This window comes from Schistocerca piceifrons, chromosome 9 (assembly GCF_021461385.2).
Source record: "Schistocerca piceifrons isolate TAMUIC-IGC-003096 chromosome 9, iqSchPice1.1, whole genome shotgun sequence".
NCBI classification, from domain to species: Eukaryota; Metazoa; Arthropoda; class Insecta; order Orthoptera; family Acrididae; genus Schistocerca; species Schistocerca piceifrons.
Window position 1 is genome coordinate 44,028,631 of NC_060146.1, and position 24,364 is coordinate 44,052,994.

Below are 24,364 nucleotides of genomic sequence, written 5' to 3' on the forward strand. Positions count from 1 at the left end.
GCCACTACCAAATACTTTTGCTGGCGTTCTGATATTTTCCTGGGTGCTCATGAGTGAGGACGGTCTCCAAAGGAGCCTGTTTCTCGATACCGGTGTATGGTTTTGGCGACCCCGCTGATGGAAATCATCAGTTTCTTTGCTATTTGTCGGACACTATTGCCTTCTGGGTGCAAAGTGATTATCATTACCCGTGATTCACGAGGTACTGTGGAGCCATTTTCAATTACTTTCGCGGCGTGTTATACCGTTATGCAAACGCAACTACGATTGAACAGAAATGTAAACAACGTACTTCTACATAGCCACCTGGCGTGTTTAGTAGAACTGCTTGGACTGGTAACGTCGATTTAAATAAAACGGAGCAATACTAGTATGTTCCAATATGTATGTATATATACAATAATTAAGTGTACAATACTGTACGTGTCATTATTAACCGTTATTTGAGCTTGCTATTCCGTATTCTAACCAATAACTCACATAGATCACTGACATCTTGCTCCGTTGTAATACACAACTTGGTGTTTCAAAACTTATGGAGGGGCAGTGTACGTGAAATAAAATTGTCGTAACTTCTGAACCGTTTGCGTTCGGAAGTTCAAATTGCACGATTGGCCGCGGGGCATGATGGGAATTATGTACATTATGGTTGGTTTAGTGACGAAGTCCACTTTCATTTGAATGGGTTCGTCAATAAGCAAAATTAGCGCATTTTTGGGACTGTTAATCCGCATTTCGCGATTGAGAAGTCTCTTCATGCTCAACGGGAGACTGTGTGGTGTGCACCGTCCGGTCACGGAATAATCGGTGCTATATTCCTTCATGGCATGGTGACTACCGAAGGTTTTGGAAGGGAAATTTATCCCCATTATCCAAAGTGACCCTGATTTCGAGAAGATGCGGTTCATGCAAGACGGAGCTCGACCCCATCGAAGCAGGGCATGGACCTCGATTGTCCGCCATATTCTCGGGATCTGAACACATGCGACTCCATTTTGTGGCGCTGTATTAAAGACAAGGTGTGCAGCAATTACCCCAAAACCATTGCTGAGCTGAAAACAGACATTCAGGAGGTCATTGACAGCATCGATGTGCCAACACTTCAGCCGGTCTTACAGAATTTCGCTATTCGTCTGCGCCACATCGCCTATCGAAAATGTCATAACCGAAATCGGAATATCCGTAGTGAAGTTTGCATGTTGAATAAAGTGTTTGCGCGCTGTAGTTTGCAACTAATTTACGTTTTTCTTCATATTGTTCAATAACTGTCACCCTGAATCGATGATCATGTCTAAGCTAACTGGTTTCCTTTGTACACTGATGTTCAGGGTTTGGTTTGCGTTTATTTATTTTATAGTCACGGGTATAACTTTTATTTTGTTATCTTTTTCGTGCTCTACTGTGCAGTGAAGTGAATTTACTTAACAAAGTTTCTATTTCTTCATGTCACATTCAGTGGAAACATGTATAAACCGATTGTATGGCTATCAATGAGTAGTTTAGTCGGTGAGATCAAAGCAGAAATTTTCATTAATCACCTTGAAAATAAAGTTTTGAAAGACAATGACACGTCATTCAGCAGAAAATTGTCGCTACTACAGATATGTAGATGATACATTGATGAAGCATAATAGGTCTCAGATAAATAAACAAATATTGCAAATTTTCAGTTTGCTCAACACGTTTAATTTAATTTTCCACACAAAATATTTTCTCTTTGTACAATACGTCTTAAGAAAATACACATTATTGAATTTGTTTACACTTTTTCAGTACAGTTATTTCTCACAGCCTGTGGCAAGGATAAGGAAACACACGGTGCACAGATAATATCTGCACAAACACACAGCTACTGTGCAGAAAATTTAACAGCTCTGTCCTATTCCTAAAATAGATCAGTGGACACAGGAGTAGCGGACAGACATAAAAATTGAAAATATACCTTTCAAAACGTCTGCTGACATCTTCCTCTTAATTTATGCACCATGTTTGGCACTCAAAGATATTGTTCATTCTGGTGTTTTGTGTTGAAAATTACTCTCAAATTTTTATCTTTCCACCCCACCAAACAGTGAATTACAACAATTGTGTGTATTGTAGTGAATGACAAAAGTTAAACAGACAGTATGACTTTTCGCAGAAAAGAAACCGTTAAGGGCTTGGTTATGGATGCGGACAATGCGGACGGACCGAGACCCCTCTATTTTCGACCTTACTGCGGAAATACTTTTGACTGACTTAGGAGACTCATAGACATCTGCCTTTCTGCGCTGTGAAAAGACTTTCCTTCGCTAAATCTACGCCTCCTTTAGAATCAGCTAACCTTCTTGCGAACGTCCGACCATCGCTAGGCCACCTCGAGGGATAAGCTTGCCTTCAACATTCAGCGAACCGTCATATTGTGGGACAAGGCCGTGAGGATGCTTGCTAAACGTGTGTGCGTGCTATTTGTACACAGTAACGCAACGGAGCGGGGACATGGATGAAAACTGACTTTCAGGGACGTGGACTTTTTGATGTCGCTAGAGTGACGACATTCTGTGGACTTTCTCGGGGATACTTTTGGCAATATTAGTGTTGGAAATTCACACCCTCCAGGGTAGCCGAGAGCGCTTCTACAAGAATCCCCACTACCAGTGAGATATATCGATACTTGCGGCGTCATCACGGCAGCAATGTTGTCGAACTTAAATACCCAACGCGAGACTGGCAACAGATTCGGCGAGCTGTCCATACGCCTCTCCTCACCACGGCAGCGAGGTCGTCATGGTATGTATACATTCATCAACCGCAAGACAGTCAACCGCCAACGATTGTACGACATTCGCATGGTAGATTCCCCACTCTGCCTTATATGTGGCATGCAGGACACCGACGAACATTCTCTGCAGTGCGGTGGGGCAAAGGATGTCTGGCGGCTGACGCAGTGCATCATGGCCCTCCTCCGACGCACCGCCGACTCCACGATCACGACGGACGCTTTATTTTTCCCTGACGCTATCTTTTTCCCCTCACAAAAAACATCGGCAATCCGATGGATTGGAGGACACGCATCGCACTACGTGCTCTCGCAGACCTTGATATCGGGCATGGACTATTGGCATTATCTACTAGAACAACACGAAATCATCCGACGCCACTCTATATATAAAACGCATTTTGCGAACTTTCTAGGCAGCATGTTTCATAACCCCCCGAAGCGGTGGGGAGTCCAGGTTTACGTCGTTTCGAGGGATAGGATTTACTCCCAGTGAAGTGTTGAGGATGTCACTTCGTCCCTATATTTCTTTCCCTTCTTTTGCATATATGATTTTTCTTTTGGGACATTAAAATTAAATGAATAAATAAAATATTATCCTTACTAATAAAAAAATTACATAATTGTACAATGTTTCCTTCCCGCTGCCTCTCCCTTATCCTGTCAGGAGACGGGGACTCCGTAGCCAGGGCTCCAAGTACGACCTCTGCCCACGCTGCACCCTGACCTACTACACCTTAAAAAAAAAAAAAAAAAGAGAGAGAGAGAGAGAGAGCGCTATAACGCGCTGCTTCCTGGACTCGGGTAGGCGCGCCGGCCCCGAATCGAATCCGCCCGACGGATAGCCGACGAGGGCCGATGTGCTGGCCAGCCAGGATGTGATTTTTAGGCAGTTTTCCACATCCCGCTAGGTGAATACCGGGCTGATAGATAGATAGATAGATAGATAGTATTGGAAATTCACCTCAAGGCTTGGTAGTGAAGACTTGGTTTGTACTTGCTCTTGGTGCTGATCCAGTTTCGTTGTGACTTAAATCTACTCCATGTTTTCTCTCATATCCATTGCAATATTTGCTGAATTTCATCCCAGTTCGATGTTTATTTTCAAGCGCATTTGACTTCGTTTCCTTTTCTGAAGCCAGTCTTTCGTTTATCAGCCGTCTAATTTAAATACTAACCCGAGTTCTGACTCTGTTGCCAACGAGTAATTCTCATCCCCATTATCATCCTGTTAAAAACCGTGTGAAGCCTCTGTAATTCCGCTACGTACAAAACACCGGAGAACCAACTCCTCGTCGCACAACTATATGAACGCTAAATGTGTCAGCCGTGTAGCGCTCACCAGTGGCCCACAGCGATAATTAAGTGTCAAATCAAAACTACTTCAGTTACCTAATTTTCTAGTTTTGTTTGTACAACCAATGTCAGCGTTACAATAGGCCATTTTCAGCCCCCCTGACTGACATTTAGGATGAATCCTACCCAGCCGAAATAGGGTTAGAATTCAGTTATTGGTGTCCGTAGATTTCTTTTTAACACAGCAATTCCTTTGATCATTGCCGCGCGGGGTAGCCGCACGGTCAACGGCGCCTTGTCACGGTTCGCCCGGTTCCCCCTGCGAAGGTTTGAGTCCTTCCTCGGGCATGGGTGTGTTTTGTTGTAAGTTAGGTTAATTAAGTTAGATTAAGTAGTGTGTATGCCTAGGGACCGATGACCTCAGCAGACTGGTCCGATGGGAACTTAGCACAAAAATTAAAAAAAAAAAAAAAAAACGCCTTTGACCATCACTTCAAGATGGCTGCACGAATAAAATAAAACTGCAAATTTAAACAGCTGAAGGTATTTTGATTTGACATTTATACTGAACAGCTGAAATGCTGCGATCATCTTGTATAAAGATAGACATACAGAGACAGCGATAATTATCTCTTCCTGCACAAAGGAACAGACCGTTCAGCCGCCGACAGTCGCCAATCATCCACCAGGCGCTGCCCACTCGCGGAGGGGAGGGGCAAGACAGCCCAAGACACGAATGACTAAACTGAGGACATACAATGGCATACGGCTGGCGTTCGGCTGAAATCGGAAATCAGTCACGTGACGTCCATCACTCATTACTTTTGAGACGCCATATTGGATTCATCGTATTCCTTTGTTTCCGTATTAGAACTAGCGTGTTCCGAGAGTATTCCGTTTCAGGGCAATGGCGCATTGAAGATTTATCGCAAGCATATCACTCTGGATACAGTATGTTTAATAAACAATTAATGACACATCCGCAGTAAAAACATTTAAGGGGTAGTGAGGTGAAAAATAGTGATCGCAGACGTCAGGTGGTTAGAGAGGCGCAGTTACAGAGTCGATGGATCATGTTCGTGTCCCACTATACGCTCTTTTTTCCGTCTTCACGTTTGTAACACTTTCTGGGACTTTCCTATTCATGTAATAGAACTATATTTTGCAATATACGATCTTATTTACATGTAAGAGGTTGCTCTCTCAAGAATGAGTTTCATCGACTTTGTGACTTCTGCATGATTAAATAAACGAAAGACGAAACTGTTGCGAATGAAACAATGGCATTGACATTTACATTCCTCCTTTGTCAAAAATATCTGGTTATTTTTTTCTGAATATTTTCGAAGGTGTGTTTAGGTAGGACCGAAGAAGACAGCTGAAATTTCTGCGCGGTGTCAAAAATATTTGTCCCTTTTTTCGAATATGTCACTATTTCCGAGGGTTTCTTTAAGCATAAACCTAAGAGTATAGCTTATTTTACCGCGAATGAAACGAGTAGCACTGACATTTGTACACTTGTCTGTCACAAGTATTTAGCTTCTCAACTCCATAACAACGCATTCGATGTGCTGTGAAATGAGAATCTACCTTCCCAGCGTGACGAAACCCTCCTCACGTCCGTGGGTCTTATGAATCCCCACCGTTAATTCTGCCTTGTAGGCGCCCAGGACTAACGACCATTACCTTTCTACCTCTGACATCTGCTTTGCACTATTTCAAATAATGCCAGGCATTTATTACACTAATTTTGTATGACTGTACAACTTTAGCGTCTGAACTTCCAGAAATAGCAGTGGATAAGCATGTTGGAATTTGCTGTATTCAGATACTTCGTATTGCGATTCATTGTTGACACATTTAATCAACAATGCGCCAGCTAACATCTCTCAGAATGTGCTGTGGTCCGCTGCATCAGGGTGAACTGCAGTTCTTATCGAGTGCCGTCCATTTTAAGATTTGCGTCCAGCTCATGTCGTGCAAGGCTGCCGTAATGGGAGAGGAATGCGCCGCCATTAGTACTAATTCGACCTGTAACCTTCCAAGGGGCTGTTAATGGTCTGGTGTTGGTCCTCAGAGAAGGGGAGAGACACCCATTCTGCTTTTTGTAGTTTTTAAAAGAAACAGATCCTTGGGTTTAAAATCTTCTATTTCGTCGTCGTGTGGTAATTATCAGTTCTCATAGTATGCGTTCCGTTTACTGAACACGGCATAATACACGTACCAGTAAATTTAAGGACCACATAGGAATGGGTATTGTCCAAGAATTACGAATTACACACATTTGCATAGAGTGAGCGTAAAAAAGGTTTCGGTGACTTCGAAATTTCAGCTTTGAAGCATGTTTTCGAGACAGTGCACCGTGCGTAAAAGAAAGCACACTGCTGATTTTCGATTTTTAAGTCTATGTTATTTAAGAGAAGCTCGGAAAAAAACTAAACATTAACCCATTCAGTCCGAGTAAACCATTAAGTAATCGTCTATTTCTAATACGCAGGTGGCACTTAACAAGGACTGACACCTGGATTTGTCGTCTTAGAATGTTTCCTATGTACAAATTGCTCTGCTAATATGGAGCAAATGCGTAACAGGAACCTGAAAGGTGTTCTAACACACATCTATTTTTGGTTCACAGGTGAATTACACTGCTACTCTCAACATACGTTGAAGACTGAAAGTTCGAGTTGCTGGGATGATGATCTAAGGAAATGGGCACATAAAACGAGAAACATATTATATACTGCTTCAAAGATGTCATATTTGTTAGCATTGGTCAGTTTAAGAATTTTTACTTTATTCCGATACATAATACGACGTTAAGTTGCTACATAGGCGCAAAGAGTTTTGTCAACAGATTTAGGAGGTACAACGCGAGTACTGAACTCGCCGCTCGTTTCAAAAATCCGAGATCGATTGTGAGCATTCGATCTACTTCATGACTACTGCATTTGATTAAAATTTCTGTCTAAACTATAACCTAAAATTCTACGTAATAAAAGTTGGTTCTGATTAAAAGTAAGAGAAGTATTCGGCCACTACATAAAATTGTTTGAAATTATCCTTCCCTTCCCACAAAGATTTTTTTTTTGCCTGTAACTTTTTTCATCAGCCTTCTTCGTGTTGTTCAAGTTCTTATCCACCCCAGTTATACTGAAGTATACTGGAAATCGAAGCCACCTCTAGTTCCCAGTGATATAGTTTGTGTGGCTGAAACCTTCCATATATATATATATTACTCCTACAAGGCCAGATATGAGAACACAACACATTTTAATTTTGACTCGATTTTTGAAAAGTCTTTTGAAGCAATTACGGTGTTTCAGTGGAAGGACGAGGTCAAAGATCTCGATTGTCATAAGCAATCTTCTTAAAAGACCTTATTTAATGATAATTACAACATCGATAAGATAGATCGATAAATTTCGTAATGTTTCGCGTAAACGAAATAAAATTTCTGTTTCGTGACACTCTGAAGAAACGGATTCATTCACTTACCATAACAGCAATATTCTGTTTTCTTTTTCTTTTTGGCGTTCTTCTAGTGATAGTTGTGTTTATATGTGTACCTATAGCAACAAATACTGCCATTAGTAAGTGAAAAAAATGATGAAATTTCACATGTAAAAAAATTATTTCGTTATGTTTTCGAACTTCCACTGCTATGAGTGTGAATTCTGAATCGTTCCTGGTCATTCTGACAAAGTTTTATGAATTTTTTTGTAAAAGTATAGACAGTGGAAATTAAAATGTCATGTGCTGCCTCTCCTGCACCAAGTCGGTCCGTTTGACGTCATACCCCCCCCCTCCCCCCTTAACTTGGCCCCTTCTTCCTTGAGGATCAGGTGGAGGTGGATTCCACGGGCGAAGTTCGTCTGACCATTTGCGGTGTCCGATCGAGGTGATGGCCGTCTACCAGAGCTTGCAGCGGTTGTTAGGGTTCATGCGCGACCCATTTGGACAGCTGAAGGCTTCGGCGAAGTTGGGAAGGTTGGAGAGCGTGCCCTGCACCCTGACGTGGTTGGGCGCGTGCTCGTCCTCCAGGGCCCACTGGAGGCCTCGGGGCGTGCTCGCTGTACACCACATCTGGAACCGAACAACGCACTTTGTCATCCTCTGCCCCTAACCCAGATACTGTTCTTCACAGGTTTAACATGTGTTCAGAACAAAGACTCTAACCTGGCATTTGCCTACCCGCCATTTCCCTGCAACTGAATAAACTGAATACATTGTACTTCAAGATCACATTAGGATGAGTATTTACGTAGAAATAATGGGGTGAGCTCCACTCAGGGACCACAACACGCATTCACTCAACCCACGAGGCTTGCTGTACAGCCGCTACCAGACCTTCACCCCCTACTAAAAATGGTTCAAATGGCTCTGAGCACAATGGGACTTAACATCTGAGGTCATCAGTCCTCTAGAACTTAGAACTACTTAAACCTAACTAACCTAAGGACATCACACACATCCATGCCCGAGGCAGGATCGAACCTGCGACCGTAGCGGTTGAACGGTTCCAGACTAAAGCGCCTAGAACCGCTTGGCCACCAACGGCCGGCTCACCCCCCACTGCTACAACACTTTCCGTCTGCACTAAGGTTGGGCTAAATCAGAGGTGCAACCACTTGCCAGTGTAGCGGGCCGCAACCCGTGACTTTCACAAAGTAAGGGCCGTAAGAGGGGGCAAAACGCCACATAATTAGTTTGCACCATTTGTTTTACTAATATTCACTTCATTTAAGAAACAGAGGTACAACAATGTATTCTCGAAAGAACTAAGGTCTGCTAGCTGTTGCCCTCTCCTGGAAAGGAGTGAAAGATCAGTAAAAAGAAAAAGATTGCAAGAACGAACTGTGAGGGGCGGTCCGCTATCAGATCAGTGGAGGGCCGCATATGGTTGCTACAGTTTGGTGAGGCGTAGAACGGGCAGACCTCTTAACTCTGTCTCGAACTGTCTGCAGCTCTTACAAAACAATGTACTCAAAATCATAAGCAATGCTCTACGATACACACGCATCGCGGACCTTCATCTGGAATACCGACTTGAGACTCTCACGGAGGTATTCCACAAACTCACCACAAGACTATACAGAAACTCCAGACATTCACAGAATCCGTTTATTCTGAATCTGGGGAACTACGACCACAACCATAGATGGAAACGAAAAGACCAAAAGACATACTTGAAAGGACCTAACATCTATGGCCAAGCACACGCAAACACAACGGTACAGGTTAATCAGACGCCATTACTGGATATCCATCTGGAACACACTGGCACCACGCACCACGCAGGGAAGCCGTACCGTACACTGCATGAAGACAAGCTCCACACATCCCCCACACAGTGAGATGATCTATGGCCGATCTCCCACTACTGTATAACGATCTTGATTGTTCCAGGAATGTAGCGGCTGCATCAACTGGGACACATCGCCATCGCTTTCCACGGTAATGATGCATGATACCTATACTAACAAATCCAACCTTGCATGAACTATCGCAGATAGTAACCCACTACTGCTTTTACTACCTATCCCACTGTCGAAGAGGTTTTTTTTCCCACGACACGAGCCTTGACACTTTTTTCCCTCTGCTCTTCAAATTGCTACCCTCATTCGCGTTTCGTCCACCATCTATCACCTGACGGACCGTGTTAATGCGTAGTCTTACCCAGACGCACGGACAACATCACAGCCCAGCATCCTGTGATCCGCTTACTAGATAACTAACATGTTTTACGGAGGTGACAGTAGAACTTTTAGTCTGGTCACCACGTTGGTGCTGGCGTGGAGGGGCCCCATCTCTATAAAAAAAAAATGCTCTGTCTTAGATTATGGAAACATCGTCTGTAGCAACGCGACGAAATCGACGTTTTGTAAAGTCGATGTCGTCCATTATAGGATGCTTCGTGTGTTGTTCTTGGAACCATGCAATCAACTCCCACCAAAGCACTGTTAGTGAAAACGTCTGCAGTGTCACTCGCCATACGTCACCAGATGTAGTCTGACAATTTTCTCTTTAGCTATAATAATGTCGTGTGACTAGGGCCTCCCGTCGGGTACACCTTTCGCCTGGTGCAAGTCTTTCGATGAGACGCCACTTCGGCGACTTTCGCGTCGATGAGGATGAAATGATGATGATTAGGACAATACAACACGCAGTCCCTGAGCTGAGAAAATCTCAGACCCAGCCGGGAATCAAACCCGGGCCCTTAGGATTGACATTCTGTCGCGCTGATCACTCAGCTACCGGGGGAGAACTCTCTTTAGTTGTTCTCCCATATTTGATTGTGCTTCCCTCAAGGCAGTTGTTCCGTGGGGACTCACACAGGCGCCTCACAAGCGAAGTCCCATACTAATTCGCAGCTATGGGAAATGGCTGCATCTTTTACCGCTAATCCTAAAAGACCCGAACCTCTCTTGCTTTCGCCCTCCGTTTGGTGCGTTCTTTACTCTAGCCCCGGTGCCGCACTTGCCATTCGATTTCAGAACGGGGGTGAAGATTAATCACGACCTGGAGCACTTTCTTACCCGATATTGGTCACGGGGAGGCTATTTATAATGACACGCAGACTTTCCGGTTCGTATTGATCCTCAGCGATCCACAAAGTACACTCATGCTCATAAATTAAGGATAATGCTGATACATGGTGAAACAACGCTCTGGTGGGCGGTTTGCAGGTTTAAATCACCTCGCGGTATGATCATGCGGTGCATTTGAACTGCGGTCGTCGCACGGTGGCGCTGGCAGCAGTCCACATATGCAGAGGAGTGTTGGTGCTTGTCAGGGTACGGTGCAGCGAGTAAGTATGCAGACATTTTCAGACGTGCTAATGGTGACTGTCTCTTGAAAATGACTCAAAGGATTGTTTGGATTGGATTGCTTGAGGGAAGAGACCAAACAGCGAGGTCATTGGTCTCATTGGATTAGGGAGGACGGGGAAGGAAGTCGGCCGTGCCCTTTCAAAGGAACCATCCCGGCATTTGTCTGGAGCGATTTAGGGAAATCACGGAAAACCTAAATCAGGATGGCCGGACGAGGGTTGGCTCAAAGAACACACATTGATGACGTTATAAGGGGTAGAATAGTAGGGCGACTGGTGGCTGGTCAAACACAGCTGGTCGTAGCACGGGCCCTCCGTGTGCCACAAAGTGTCATCTCAAGATTATGGCAACTATTCCAGTAGACAGGAAATGTGTCCAGGCGCTACAGTACGGGGCGTCCACAGGGTACAACACCACAAGGAGACCGATATCTCATCTTCAGTGCCCCCAAGACGGCTACGCAGTACTGCAGGTAGCCTTGCTCGGGACCTTACCGTAGCCGCTGTAAAAGTTGTTTCCAGAGACACAGTCTACAGACGACTGAACAGACATGGTTTATTCGCCCAGAGACCTGCAAGGTGCATTCCACTGACCTCTGGTCACAGGAGAGCCCGTAAGGCCTGGTGTCAAGAACACAGTACATGGTCATTGGAACAGTGGTCCCAGGTTATGTTCACGGACGATAATATGAGCAGTGATTTTCACGGGTTTTCATCTGGCGTGAACCAGGAACCAGATAACTGCCCCTTAATGTCCTTGAAAGGGACCTGCATGGAGGTCGTGGTTTGATGGTGTGGGATGGGATTATGATGCATGTACACATGTCTTTGTCAGGTGTATCGAGACGTTATTTTGCACCAGTATGTCCGCCTTTTCAGGGCTGCAGTGGGTCCCACCCTCCTGATGGATGATAACGCACGGCCCCACCGAGCTGCCATCGTGGAGGAGTACCTTGAAACAGAATATATCAGGCGTATGGAGTGGCCTGCCTGTTCTCCAGACCTAAACCCCATCGAGCACGTCTGGGATGCTCTCTGTCGACGTATCGCTGCACATCTTGAAACCCCTACGACACTTGAAGAGATCCGACAGGCTAAACCCCAGCAACTGCTCGACCACCTGATCCAGAGTATGCCAACCAGTTGTGCGGCGTGTGTACGTGTGCATGGTGATCATATCCCACACTGGTGTCGGGGTACATGCGCAGGAAACCGTGACGTCATTTAACACATGTGTTTCGGGACGGTTTGCTCAACTTATCACCAATACCGTGGATTTACAGATCTGTGTCGTGTTTGTTCCTTATGTGCCTATGCTATTAGCGCCAGTTTTGTGTAGTGCCACGTTGTGTGGCACCACATTCTGCACTTATCCCTAATTTATGAGCATGAGTGTATGTTGCAGAAGCTGGTACAGGGTGCCTTTGGTAAACAGACCAATAGATATGTCTTGGAGGCCATAACAGACAGGCGGACTTTGTTCATTGACGTCCCCTCATTTTGGACGAAAGGGCATCTTGGCATTTTCCATAATGAAACTACTGACCGCCTCTCTAAGAGGAGCATTACTCTAGAAGGACAGTTCCACCCAGCGTCAATCCCTTATACGAATGTCGACGGTCAGGGACGCTACTTATGTCGAATGGAGTTGTGGGTGGCACGTATTCCAGAACTATGAGAGCGGCCATACAACCGAACGTCTCTTCGCAGCCGGGGTTTATCTCGGTGAAACTAAGTAGACATCATGTGACCTCTCTTATCCACACGAGGCCGGTCGAAAACCATCGTTTCTGGACACTTATCAGGACACGACGCTGGTGGCGGGTCTGAAACACGTCATATTGGCGTGTGCAAAGTACTCTGCAGTGCAGGCAGTCTTGTACAAAAAAATGGTTTGTGGGGCTACCTCCTTTCTACGAGTGTAGCTGCTTTTCTTCACCGCTGTCATATATACAGCGTGAGTCACCTAACGTTACCGCTGGATATATTTTGTAAATCACATCAAATACTGACGAACCGGTTCCACAGACCGAACGTGAAGAGAGGGGCTAGTGTAATTGTTTAATACAAACCATACAAAAATGCACGGAAGTACGTTTTTTAACACAAACCTACCTTTTTTTAAACGGAACCACGTTAGTTTTGTTAGCACATCTGAACATATAAACAAATACGTAATCAGTGCCGTTTCTTGCATTGTAAAATGTTAATTACATCCGGAGATATTGTAACCTAAAGTTGACGCTTGCACCCTCCGACGTTCAGGTGCGTGTTGTAACAAACACGGGCCACGGGCGTTTCATAGGACGTGGAGGACGCATAAATTGGCCAGCCCGTTCTCCTGATCTTACACCTCTGGACTTCTTTCTGTGGGGTACGTTAAAGGAGAATGTGTACCGTGATGTGTCTACAACCCCAGAGGATATGAAACAACGTATTGTGGCAGCCTGCGGCGACATCACACCAGATGTTCTGCGGCGTGTACGACATTCATTACGCCAGAGATTGCAATTGTGTGCAGCGAATGATGGCCACCACATTGAACATCTATTGACCTGACATGTCGGGACACACTCTATTCCACTCAGTAATTGAAAACGGAAACCACGTGTGTACGTGTACCTCACCCCTCATGGTAATGTACATGTGCGTCAGTGAAAAAGACCACTAAGAAGGTGTTAGCATGTGGACGTAATGTGCTGTTCCAGTCTCTTCTGTACGTAAGGTCCATCACCGTTCCCTTTGGATCCCTACGTAATTCGGTGCTCTTCGGTACACACGATCGAACAGCGGAGGAGTGGTACTCAAGCGTCAACTTTAGGTTACAATATCTCCGGATGTAATTAACATTTTACAATGCAACAAACGCCACTGATTACGTATTTGCTTATATGTTCAAATGTACTAACAAAACTAACGGGGTTCCATTTAAAAAAACGTAGGTTTGTGTTAAAAAACATACTTCCGTGCATTTTTTTACGGTTTGTATTAACAAATTACACTAGCCCCTCTCCTGACGTTCGGTCTGTGGAATCGATTCGTCAGTATTTGATGTGGTTTACGAAATATATCCAGCGGTAACGTTAGGTGACTCACCCTATATATATATATATATATATATATATATATATATATATATATATATATATATATATATATATATATATATATATATATATATCGTTGTCAGCGGAACTGTAGAACTTGCCACTGCTTCTTTAAACAATGTTCGTCTGAGGAGAGGTTACATTCTAAGTTTGTGAAAACTTGCAAGTCGATGACATCCCCCGCTCAAGTGCTTTCACTACCGGAAATGTTAGCAATTTTACCCTGTGACACTCCCCCACAGATCAATCGACCGTTGCTTGTAACGTCGGTAAACAGGCGGCACACGGCGATTAATGTTATAATGCTACTTTTAGTTGTTACTTTTGACTTATATCGTCCTTGAGAACGGTCGAAATAACATCATAACAGTTGAAACAGCGTGACTGAAATCACAGCCAGATACGATAACTTGTAAATAAGAAAGCTGTGACTTCTCAATAACCTGTGATTTGTAACATTCACGTGATTTCGTACCCATCCCTATTATTCAGTTCAAATTGATTACCCAGTGATTTTGTGGTCATATTCTGGTTTCACGCCACGACGAACATCAATGAGTTGTACTTGCGTTACTTTACTTTACATGTGGCAATACGCCTGCTGCACGAGCCTCTTCCACTTCTGTCCGTCCAATGCACTGTTTGTCCAGTTGCTGTTGCTGTTCATCCTAGTTGTGTCCTCCCGAATGTTATCCTGCCATCTGATTCTGGGTCTCCCTCTTACTCTCGTTCCGTCTACTGTTCTGCTGAATGACATTCTAGGTAGTCTTTTCTCTGTCATCTTTGCTATAGGCCCTGTCCAATTCAACCTTCTTCTCTTGAGCATCTCGACGATGTTACGGTGTTTGTACATCCCTCTTAATTCTTCATTTCTTCTTATTCTCCATTCCCTGTTATTTTCGTCATATACAGGCTCAAAAATTTTCCTTAGTACTTTTCTTTCGAATATTAACAGTTTTTCTTCATTTTTATTTCTCAATATTAATGTTTCACATCCATATAACATCACAGGCATAATGGTCGATTGATATAAACGGATTTTGAAGTTACTGCTAAGTGATCTTTTTCTTAGAATTTTAATGAAACTAAAAGGTGTCTTGTTTTCTGTTGCCAAACGGGCATCTATTTCTATACCTGTGCTGTTGTTATTACTAAAAAGACTTCCTAGGTACTTGAAGTGGTCAACAGTCTTGAAATTGAATCCATCTACAGTCAGAGGTGCATCTTTTCTGATTTTTTACTTATGGGCGGGTATTCTGTCTTTTCTTCATTAACATATAATCCTGTTTTCTCCGCAATTTTATAATAGTTTTGCAGAATTCTGATTAATTCTGTTTTGGAACTGCTTATTAGTGCTACATCATCTACATAGGAAAGTCTAGTAATGTTCACATTCTGTAGCTGGATCCCTTGTGGACTGGTTTTAGAAAAATCTCTATCGATCTTCTCTAGGACAAGTTTAAATAAAATAGGTGAAATGGCATCTCCTTGTCTCAGTCCGGTGTACATCTTAAAATCTTCAGTTTCTTCTACCGGTGTCTTTATGCGACATAAGATTTCGTCTATACACATTTTAACTAATCTGATTAATTTTAATGGTATTTTAAATTCCTTCATTATATTTAGGAGTGTCTGTCAGTGTATGCTGTCATAGACCTTTTTAAAATCTACGAATAATATGTAGACATCTTCATTCAATTCCCACGCCTCCCCAGTTACTTGTATTAGGGTGAATAAGTAATCTAATGTGGATCTGTTTCTGCGGAAACCGCATTGGTAGTCCCCAATCGGTTCTACTGTTATTGGAATCAGCCTGTTTAACAGGCAGCTCGATAAGATTTTGTAAGTGACATCCAGTAAGGCAATTCCTCTGTAGTTATCACAAACAAGTGGATCATTTTTCTTAAACACGGGGCACACAATTGCAGTTTTCCAATCTGCAGGAATGCTTTCTGTCTTCCAAATTGTTTCTATTAGCGCCTGTATTTCTAATTCCAGTTGTGGGCCTCCATTCTGTAATAACTTAGCCTATATCCGGTCTTCGCCACAAGCCTTATTATTCTTTAATTTCTTTGCTGCTTGCTGTATTTCATTTACAGATGGGGAAGTAACTGTGGTTCCGAGCACTATGCGACTTAACATCTATGGCCATCAGTCCCCTAGAACTTAGAACTACTTAAACCTAACTAACCTAAGGACATAACACAACACCCAGTCATCAAGAGGCAGAGAAAATCCCTGACCCCGCCGGGTAGTAACTGTATTAGCTGTATCAATGAGTTGTACTCTGCCGAAATATTGCGACAGTGTGCTTTCATTTGGTGTAAGAATATTATATTTTAGCTGAAAAGGGGGCGACATATGTGGTTATGCTTAACGGAATCCTTGCTTTTTTCGAGCATTTTTGACGAGTGTCAATTCTGAAACATAGCAGAAACTAGGCGGTACTTACGTTAACAGTATCCTTTGAACAATTTAAAGATACAACCAGTCTCTTCTTAAAGGCGAATTTTCGTTGCTTTCTGATTAGTCGTTTCATCGTAATCATTGCGATTAGAGAGAGTGCCGCAATTCGCCTAATGGAGATACGTATGAACAACACGAGTAAGTGCCAGCTCTATCGTTGCCTTTAATAACTGTTATGTTTTATGCACATAAACTTACATAAATCTCTAATATCAGGAGTGCAATTTATTTGCATTTGCGTCTTTATGCGCCTCGTGCTCCCATATGTTGGTTGCATTTCATTTATGCATTGTTGCAGAGTGCGCATCAGGACTTTCCGTCGCATAGAAAACAACCGTGCCGCAATTCCTTATTGTGTATGCGTGTGATCGTCTTCGTGATGCAATCACTTGTCTTGTACTCGTATGAAACCATGCACTCACGGAATTGTGAGAAGTTCATGATCATCAGTGCGAGTGCGAGGCCGATAAAGAACAGGACACTAGCATTTGAGCATCACAGCCAGTATAAACTTCCTAATGTCTCGGTATTAGTGAAAGTACACGGAACTAAATTTCGAGAGAATATAGATATGAACTTCGTATCAGCAAAAAAAGATTTCTGGCGCGCGACAAAAGTTTGTATTTAACAAGTTCACAAAGGGATAGGTACACTACTGGCTATTAAAATGGCTACGCCACGAAGATGACGTGCTAAAGACGCGAAATTTAACCGACAGGAAGAAGATGCAGTGATATGCAAATTATTAGCTTTTCAGAGCATTCACACAAGGTTGGCGCCCGTGGCGACACCTACAACGTGCTGACATGAGGAAAGTTTCCAACCGATTTCTCATACACAAACAGCAGTTGACCGGCGTTCCTTGGTGAAACGTTGTTGTGATGCCTCGTGTAAGGAGGAGAAATGCGTTCCATCACGTTTCCGACTTTGATGAAGATCGGATTGTAGCCTATCGCGATTGCGGTTTATCGTATCGCGACATTGCTGCTCGCGTTGGTCGAGATCGAACGACTGTTAGCAGAATATGGAATCGGTGGGTTCACGAGGGTAATACGGAACGCCGTGCTGGATGCCAACGGCCTCGTATCACTAGCAGTCGAGATGACAAGCATCTTATCCCCTTGGCTGTAACGGATCGTGCAGCCACGTCTCGACCCCTGAGTCCACAGACGGGGACGTTTGCAAGACAACAACCATGTGCACGAACCGTTCGACGACGTTTGCAGCAGCATGGACTATCAGCTCGGGGACCATGGCTGCGGTTGCCCTTGGTGCTGCATGACAGATAGGAGCGCCTGTGATGGTGTACTCAATGACGAACCTGGATGCACGAATGGCAAAACGTCATTTTTTCGGATGAATCCAGGTTCTGTTTACAGCATCATGATGGTCGCATCCGTGTTTGGTGACATCGCGGTGAACGCACATTGGAAGCGTGTATTCGTCATCGCCATAGTAGCGTATCACCCGGCGTGATGGTATGGGGTGCCACTGGTTACACGTCTCGGTCACCTCTTGTTCGCATTGACGGCACTTTGAACAGTGAACGTTACATTTCTGGTGTGTTACGACCCGTGTGTCTACCATTCATTCGATCCCTGCGAAACCCTACATTTCAGCAGGATAATGCACGACCGCATGTTGCAGGTCCTGTACGGACCTTTCTGAATACAGAAAATGTTCGACTGCTGCCCTGGCCAGCACATTCTCCAGATCTCTCACCAATTGAAAACGTCTGGTCAATGGTGGCGGAGAAACTGGCTCTTGATGAACTGTGATATCGTGTTGAAGCTGTTTGGGCAGCTGTACCTGTACACGCCATCCAAGCACTGTTTGACTCAATGCCCATGCGTATCAAGGCCGTTATTACGGCCAGAGGTAGTTGTTCTGGGTACTGATTTCTCAGGGTGCACCCAAATTGCGTGAAAATGTAATCACATGTCAGTTCTAGTATAATATATTTGTCCATTGAATACCCGTTTATCATCTGCATTTCTTCTTGGTGTAGCAATTTTAATGGCCAGTAGTGTAAGAAGGAAAATAGACGACATCTATGTGGAGAAACATTTTCCAACGGTAGCAGCCGTATTGGAAAAGTTGAGTGTTGAAGTGAAAGACTCTCCTGATATGAGTGAAACAACTCTTTTGCGCGCTATTCGGAAATAGGGCTTAACATCCAAAAAGTCCAACACAAAACATAAGCTGACAAAACGTAAGCGAGTAGCAGGGAAAGGAAACGTATTCTTGAAGGATATAAGACACCGAAAAGACCATTTGTAACACTGAACGAGCCGGCCGGTGTGGCCGTGCGGTTCTAGGCGCTTCAATCTGGAACCGCGCGACCGCTACAGTCTCAGGTTCGAATCATGCCTCTGGCATGGATGTGTGTGATGTCATTAGGTTACTTAGGTTTAAGTAGTTCTAAGTTCTAGGAGACTGATGACCTCAGATGTTGAGTCCCATAGTGCTCAGAGCCATTTGAACGATTTTAACACTGAACGATTTTAACACTGAACGATTGGCGTGCAAATCATTGCAGGAAGTTTGGATGGTAGAGACAAAAAGTGCCTTATGCCTCAGAGAATGTACACGCTTATCACAGAGGAAGTGTTCACAATGGAGTGGCTGGAATGGAAGAATTGAAATAGTGTGCAGGTCTGGAAAATGGATTTACCTTCTGTAAAATGTATTCTGTTTAGTGGGCAAGGAAATTAAACTTCTGTGGTTGCCTGTGGAGCATTTCGAATTCAACGCCACTAAAAATATTTGACCATTTGCAAAGATCTATGTTGGAAACTAGAACAAGACTGTTACGGTAAGGGACACTTCACAGTTGTTCCTCTGCGCACTGGAAAGTTTTCCGCACAGCGTACGGAGGAATTTAGTGAGTCACGTGCACAAATCTGAAAACAGGTACGACCAAAGAGCCTTCTGTCTTGACATAGAACCGCTGCAGAGCCAAGCAGACGGCTGTAATAGCAGCAGCGAGATCTCTGCCAGGAGAGAAAGCGGCTAAGTTGGTTTTATTTCATTCGTTATTACTACCTGCAGACTGTATTCGAGCTAGTCGGTTTCGTTTACTGCTAAAATGTAAAATACATTTCATTGTTCGTTTACTGGGTGCTCCTTGCATACCGAGCGTTCAGGTATAATTTCGCATGTGATTGCCCTCTACCCGTAACAAATGAACGCGGCAATGCTGTACTGGAATGAGACTACGAAATCGCCATTCTTCGCTGGTGGATAGGCGCTTACTGTGTACTTAGCAGTGGCGGCGTGCTGGTATAACTGCGCTCCACCTCAGACTCCATAGACTGCGACTACTAACGCAACTGCTTTACAAACTCGCAACTGACAAACACGGAGAGTATTGATTAGTAATGACATACGATGTAATCAACAAAAATTCAAGCTTCACAGTCGTGCTTTCTCCGTCGCAGTGTCTACAACGGAAAGATCAATAGCAGGGTCTTGCTTTTGACATTATAGCCATGAAGCAACTGATCAAAACATAATGAAAATCTGCCTGAAAACAGAAAAGGGTTGTATCTTTAAACTGACCAAAGGAAACTGTTCTCCTAATTATGGTCCGGATTCTACAGCTCCTCAAAGTTGAAACTGGCCAAAAATGCTCGAAAAAGTACGCTTTCTCTTAAATAATGCTTCCGAATTCTTACGTGAAAATATTAAAACATTTTAAATAAAACGAACTTTATTAACTTTCTACATCTTTGTTCTTCGTGCCTAGTATTAATTTTTCAACGTGGTCGCCCTGGCGACGAACACATTTCTCCCGACGAGACGCCGGTTTCCCGGTACCGCTACTATAGTACAGAGATCGTCAAACGGTGACGCACGGTTCTCAGCAGCATTTTACAGTTCCAAAAATGTCAACTAACACTGAGACTTCTTAACAGTGTAGTTCTTCTTCTCGGCAACAAACAAAAATGCTTACACAGACAGTAATATTTTAAGATGTTTTTAATTTTAACTGAAGTAGGTGAATTAGGCCATGAGGTAAGTTAGCCGCTTATCTCAGAGGCAGAGGGGTAAGCAGCGCGGCCACCGCAGGGTTAGAGGATGTGAGAAGGGGAATATTATTTGTCTCCCAATGCTGGGAACTCACGGACGTACCAGACAGGTGCTATGATATAAATTTAGTCACGGAGGTAAGATGGATTTATGGGTGCGCGTTACAGAGATGGTCATCGTCAAATACGGTACATATTTGTGGCAACGAATAGGGAATTAAATTAAGGCTGTTATAATACAACGCAACGAGTAGAAGAAGTGGTAGTAGAACCGACGCACTCACGTGTCCGTACAAATTTATTTACGTATGTAGACAGTTGGTACATTACGAGTATCGAGAATCTGGATGATTTTTGGCTGTGATTGACAATGATACTGGCAAGATATCGCTCGCAGGGATTCCATGACTCTCAAGAATGTCTTAATTTCAACTTTGACGTCGGATAACAGATGACAAAAGCAATATTTTTTTCCCTTTGATATAAATACAAATTAACAATTTTTTGATTATTTACTTTTGCCTTGAAACCTTGGTTCTTGCCAAATTTGATGGGTCTACGTCTAAAGGAGGTACCCTTTAGGTTTTCTAGAATCAAAACATGTGACATAAACGGCCGTATGTTTTGATTGCACTGACCTTTACACCTGTAAGGGACTGTAGACCTTAGTCTAATTGTAAAATGTGAACTTTCACAGCCATAAATGTCGCAGTTAATAGAATGTTTTGGAGTCTTATGCCGTAGTTGGATGGATTTCACCTTAAAACCCCGTCTGCGGAGGATATTTTCGAGGCGGATCGTAGCTTCTTTGAATGTCCAGTTGACACCTGGCTCGCTACTGACTTCAGCAAAATTCCGCCTCTCCGTGCCTCCGCACAGTGGCGTGTCGTCATATGTTTTGAACACGCGAGTGCAATTTGCCGTTCAGACAATAAGAAATTCAGCCTTCAGTTGCAACTGCAACCTTGCAATTGAAGGCTGAACTTCTTTTTGTCTGAACAATTCACGGTTGCTGACTGCTGCATTATGCTAAAGATTTATTAATTTGCTGTTGTCGACTGCGTCGTTCGCTGTCGCTGCCATCGCATGGTGGAAGACTGGCACAAATCTTCTTCAGCACCAGCTGTCGGAGTTCATGCTTGTTAGCTTCAAATCGGAACAAAAGAAAAGGAAAAAAAAATCATGTTTGGATTCGTGACTAAATAAAGAGAAGACATCCGCTGTGCTATTCAAATGGTTAAAATGGCTCTAGGCACTATCGGACTTAACATCTGAGCTCATCAGTCCCCTAGAACTTAGAACTACTTAAACCTAACTAACCTAACGACGTCACACACATCCATGCCCGAGACAGGATTCGAACCTGCGACCGTAGCAGCAGCGCGGTTCCGGACTGAGGCGCCTAGAACCGCTCGGCCACACCGGCCAGCTGTGCTATTCAGCAGAGTTGTTGAAATAAACTATTGTTTGAGATTCCAGAAGCTGTTTTGACCAACCAAAGAATGACGCCAGAACAGTTCACGGATCTCCTCAACAGAATTGAAGATGTGTTAAGGAATTAAGATACTGATCTGAGAACCATTTACGTCGCTGAAATCGCAGATCACTCTGCGTTTATTTTGGCAAGCGGAAATTCTCGTATGTTTCTATAGAATCCGTACTGGTTTCCAAACTCCACGATTGGGAAATTCGTCCCAGATATCTTTGGTAACATGTATTAGGAAACGTCCTTCTCTCCAGTATTCAGACACTAAAGCTTTTCACTTCGTACATATTAAGTTTTGTAATGTCCGCCATCAACTCCACATTCCATTCTTTGAGTAACTTCCGTAACTGCGTAGCTGTGCTTTCATCGATACTGACTATTTCGTCAGCATCTTGGGGAACACTTTATATGACCTGGGACCATTTTCCAACTGCAGAGAAGTATCTTTATTTATATTAGATGTTTATTATTGCTCCCAAAACACATTTTATTCATACCAACGGCTTCGAAAATCCTTCGCGTTCATCTAATGAAGAACCGCCTGAGCTGCAGTACTTCATCCCACTTTATTCTTATAACGATTATCTTTAACGTCCCAAAAGAACATACGCATAGTGCAATTGTCCATAAGCCGAAAGTTTTCTCAATTTACCACTTCCTACCGCACTTATTGATGCGCCGTTCATCCTGAAAGTATATGCAACTGATAGTCACGTGTCGTAGAAGTTGAAGAGACTAAGGAACTGAATAGTTTCGCCAACGAATTTCGCCACTGTGCGGTTCGAAAGTGCAGTGGCTGGCAGCACTGCTTTGAAACTTAATTTCGCAATTTAGTGCCTCCGTGTAAAGTAGGCCTAAAGTAGTCTTGACCAGGTATAGTTACACAAGAAAGTGTGGTAATGGGACATATACACTATCTCAAGAAGAGTATGCAGACAACTACATGTTGAGTCAAAATTATGTGGTCTTAATTTTGTTTCGTTTTCTGTTCCGGGTTGTTGATACTTATGGCTGACAGACTCACATTGGAGCAAAGAAAAGTGGTTGCAAGCTTAATGGAAGTCGTGCAATCCGCGATAAAGTGCGTGGAAGGTTTTCAGAACCAGTTCCAGATAGACGGCCATCAACTCGGCCAACAGTTTATCGCATTTACGAGAAGTCTGTATCAACTCGATCAGTAGCAGACAATTATCACAGAAATGCGGGGCGACCAAGGACTGGCAGAAGTGAAGTACATTGCTGTAATGCAGGAGGGCATATTACAGAGTTCGTAAGAAATCGATGAGATGGTGCAGTCTGGAAACATGGATTCCACTGTGGACAGTGAACCGAATTCAATCCAGGGACCTTGGCATGTGACCACGTCACCTACAACTCGTTCAAGATTTGACTGCTCGGCAGAAACACATACGACTGGAACGCTGTGAGATTCTGACACAAATGTCACGGACGCATCTGGGCATTGTTAGGAAAATGACTTTCAGCGGCGAAGCTACCTTTCATTAGTGCTCATGTCAATCGTCATAACACAATTTTCGTAAGTACTGAAAATTCACGTATCGTTTGTGAGCATTAATGTGCATCTCCGGAGGCAAGTGTGTGGTGTGCCGTGACTGCTGCTGGTGTTCTTGGCCCACTGTCCTCTACAACCACCACGGCAAATGCACGTGACTACTTACAACTGCTGAAAAAGTTTGCCGTTAATAACGTGCCCATACAACTAAGACGTTAAAGGTCCGCAGCTCATGGTCGTGCGGTAGCGTTCTCGCTTCCCACGCCCGGGTTCCCGGGTTCGATTCCCGGCGGGGTCAGGGATTTTCTCTGCCTAGTGATGACTGGGTGTTGTGTGATGTCCTTCGGTTAGTTAGGTTTAAGTAGTTCTAAGTTCTAGGGGACTGATGACCATAGATGTTAAGTCCCATAGTGCTCAGAGCCATTTGAACCTAAGACGTGTATTTTGAACATGATGGTGCACGCCACATTTTGCTCTCCCACTCGTGGTTATCTTGAACAAACGTTCCCAAAACGTTGGATTGGTTGCGACAGACCGTTGTTACGGCCTCCCCCATCTCCAGAGCTCACACCTAATGACCTCCGGTTATGGGGTATGATAAAGGAACGCGTGCATTGGGCAAAAGTAAGAGTCCTGTAAGAACTCAAGGACAGTATAAAAGGTGTGATCTTCAACATTTCTCAGAAATGCGTGTTCGGGCACTAAATTGTACTGTTGAACAATAGTTTGAGCGCATTAATCATGCTGGCGATGGGATTGAGACTCTGTATATTGAAAATTCTGAGTAAATGCTTTCTCTCAAACAGTGTACACATAATTTTGACTCGCCCCATATTGTGTACTGTGTATTAAGCCGGAGACCTAGAAACAACGGAGAG

At 43.7% G+C, this 24,364-nt stretch overlaps 1 protein-coding gene across 1 annotated transcript in view; it reads right to left on the reverse strand.

The window, feature by feature from the left end:
* Window positions 1-7,963: 7,963 nt before the first annotated feature.
* Window positions 7,964-24,364, reverse strand: part of LOC124716682 (endothelin-converting enzyme homolog) — a 330,992-nt gene continuing 314,591 nt past the window's right edge. Inside the window, exon 9 of the mRNA XM_047243221.1 lies at window positions 7,964-8,137. Coding sequence (XP_047099177.1) covers window positions 7,964-8,137 — 174 coding nt within the window. The remainder of the gene's footprint in view (window positions 8,138-24,364) is intronic.